Source organism: Pyxicephalus adspersus, chromosome Z (genome assembly GCF_032062135.1).
Source record: "Pyxicephalus adspersus chromosome Z, UCB_Pads_2.0, whole genome shotgun sequence".
In the NCBI taxonomy this organism is placed as follows: domain Eukaryota; kingdom Metazoa; phylum Chordata; class Amphibia; order Anura; family Pyxicephalidae; genus Pyxicephalus; species Pyxicephalus adspersus.
Window position 1 is genome coordinate 48061411 of NC_092871.1, and position 3403 is coordinate 48064813.

General features: G+C 38.1%; 1 protein-coding gene across 1 annotated transcript in view; it reads left to right on the top strand.

Moving 5' to 3' along the window:
* The window catches only part of AGPAT2 (1-acylglycerol-3-phosphate O-acyltransferase 2), a gene marked incomplete in the record, with an annotated part of 41644 nt that overhangs the window by 32612 nt on the left and 5629 nt on the right, over nt 1-3403 (top strand). The window contains 1 exon segment of the mRNA XM_072430928.1: nt 315-387. Coding sequence (XP_072287029.1) covers nt 315-387 — 73 coding nt within the window.

Consider the following 3403-nt stretch of genomic DNA (forward strand, 5'->3'; position numbering starts at 1 on the left):
CTAGGTCTTATTTTCGGGGTAGGTCTTATTTTCGGGGAAACACGGTATCTGTAAATTTGCAGATTCTTATTTGCGGTCTTTTGAACAGAAGGCTATATTTGGGGTTCTCCTCTCATCCATTTGGATTTGAAGGCCCAGTTCACATATCTGTTTGCTAGTAAAGGCAGCACAGATCTTCCAATAATATTATACAGTTTTTGGTATTGCCTGGTCTGGTATCTTAATTTCATACTTTTAGGATTCCTTTTGACTCTGTCCCTTTGCAGAACTGTACATTATGTATGTGATAACACCTTGTGTCTTTCTTTTGTCAGGTTCCTATCATCCCTGTGGTATACTCCTCATTCACCAGCTTCTATGACCGCAGGAAGAACCTGTTCACTGGTGGTAGGTAGACATGGCCACCTTTGCAGATCAAACTGTTTTAAGCCTCTTAAGCCCACATGATGGTAGACGTCTGCTGTCAGGTTTCTTTTCTTTATGCTGAAAGGACATTATCTGCTTACTAAGAATGTGACATCTCTTTAAGCTGCTGCATGGAAATGCAGAGAAATATTCTTCGTGCAGAGAATTTTCCTTCACGTAGAAAAGTCAAACTGATGCAGATCTGTAGAATATTTGGAACCTGAGTGAAGGACAGCTGTGTGCTCTGCTGCCACCTACTGGACACATGTGCCTGCTTATTACTGTTTTTGCCAAGAGAAATATAGAGGCTTCCACTGGTGATCTTCTTAAAGTACTAACTACCTGGCTGGCTATGGTCTGTCAATAACTCAGGACAACCCAGCATGCAGAGAAATGTCAGAGGGAAGTCAGAAATCACAGACATCTTGTAAAAATGCTAGTTGCTGGTCTGTCATGCTGTTCCTTTTTAATTTATTGGCACTTGCCTGCAACAATAATGCTTTCAGTTTGTACATATGCTCCTTGCCAGCAAAATAGAAAAAAGTAAAACTTAAGGATCAGCATATTGGCTAAGAAACTAACATTTTGTATAAAACATTTCTGTAATGGCAGCCCCCTGTGTTTCTTGTTACTTGGATAAAATAAATATATAGCCTGTCATTTGTCATGTGCTTTGTTATCTTGCTGACCCTCTGATTTCAATTTTTTCTGAGTTACTGACTTGGTACTAATATATAGATTCCATTTGACCTAACCGGCTGTTCATTCAGAAAAGTTAGTTTTATGTGAAGGAAATTGGAAAAGCCTCAGCCTCTACACCTTTTAGTAAATGCCCCTTGCCCCCCTTTATTTGGCCGTAGCACTATACCACTACGCTAACATGGATGATAGCTGTGTAAAATATGAAAAACCACCAGACAAAGAATTTGTTTATTGGTATATATATAGTAGGCTAGGTTGAAGATATAAGTCCATCAAGTTCAACCACTAGGGAAATAAACATATCCCAGATATAAAACCCTATAAGACATAGTTGGTCCAGAGGAAGGCAAAAAATAAACCCAACTTGCTTCATCAGGGGAAAAAAAAATTCCTTCCTGATTCCATGAGGCAATTGGATGTTTCCTGGATCAACAGTCACTGTTATTACTTTAAAGCCCTAATACCCAGTTCTATTCTGTGCTTCTAGAAAAACATCCAGCTTTGTCTTAAAGCAATCCATAGAAGTTGCTGAAACTACTTCCTGAAGGAGCAGATTCCACATTTTCACAGACCTTACAGTGAAGAATCCTTTCCTTATCCGCAGCTTAAACTTCTTTTCCTCCAGACGTGAAGAGTGCCTTGTTCTTTGTGATGATCTCAAAGTGAATAATGGGGAAGAGAGTTCTCTATATGGACCTTTTATATTTATGCAGGGTGATCATATCCCCCTTTAAATGTCTCTTCTCAAGGGAGAATAGATTCAGTTCAGCCAATCTCTCCTCATGGCTGAGCTCCTAAATTCCTTTTATTAGTTTAGTTGCCCTTCTCTGCACTCTCTCCAATTCCACAATGTCTTTTTTTTGAACTGGTGACCAAAACTGGACTGCATATTCCAGATGTGGTCTGACCAATGCTTTGTAAAGAGGCAGGATTATGTCTCCATCTCTGCAGTCTATTCCTCTTTTAATACAAGAAACTACTTTACTAGCTTTAGATATTGCAGCTTGGCATTGCATGCTGTTATAAAGTCTATGATCTACCAGAACCCCCAGATCCTTTTCCATTTCTGACTCCCCAAATGTATTTCCCCTGGACAGTATGAAGCATGCATGTTGTTAGCTCCCAAGTGCATAACTTTACATTTATCTATATTAAATGTCATTTGCCACTTGGCTGCCCAATCAAACAGTACATCCAGGTCTGCTTGTAGATTTTAGACATCCTGTATGGACTTAATTTTATTACATAGTTTGGGGTCATCTGCAAACACAGAAATGGTACTTTTAATCCCAAACTCTATATCATTTATGAAGATGTTAAACAGTAAAGGTTCCAACACTGAACCCTGGGGTACACCACTAATAACCTTAGACCATTCAGAGTATGAATTAATAATTACAACTCTCAGGATGCAATCTTTAAGCCAGTTCTCTATCCATTTACAGATTGTTTTTTTCTAAACCTATCGACCCTAACTTTCATATTAACCGTCTGTGGGGTACTGTGTCAAATGCTTTAGCAAAGTCCAAGTATACTATATCAACTGCTATTCCACTGTCTGTTTACTTACTTCCTCATAAAAAGAGAGTAAATTTGTTTGACAACTTCTGTCTTTCTTGAAGCTATGCTGACTATCACTTATAATATGATTTTCTAGCAGAAACTACTCTATGTGGCTCTTTATCAAACTCTCCACGACCTTTCCAACTATGGACGTTAATCTAATGGGTCTGTAGTTACCTGGTAATGACATTGCTCTCTTTTTGAAGATAGGAACCACATTTTACTTACGCCAATCCATCGGTACCTTGCCAGTGACTAAAGAGTCTCTAAAAATTAGAAATAATGGCTTTTAAAAACTTCAGCTCTTTGAGGACAAGTGGATGTAATCCATCAGGTCCTGGTGCTTTGTCAACCTTAATTTTTCCCAGCTGTTTCTCAATCATATCAAATCTGAGCCATTTTGACCCATTTAAGGCAGTGACATTGCTATTATGAATTTGGACTTGAGCTCTGCCATTTTCCTTTGTGTACACAGAGATAAAAAAAAGTGTTTAGTAAATCTGCCAGTTACCAACCCAGCAACATCCTTTAAGTGGCCTGCATGCTCAGATCTGATCTTTTTTCTATTAATATAGATAAATATTTTTTTTTTTTTGCTTTTTTTTTTTTTTTTTTTTTTTTTTCTTTTTCTACTAGGTCTTATTTTCGGGGTAGGTCTTATTTTAGGCCAGGTTTACAAAATAGTGCTAGGTCTTATTTTCGGGGTAGGTCTTATTTTCGGGGAAACACGGTA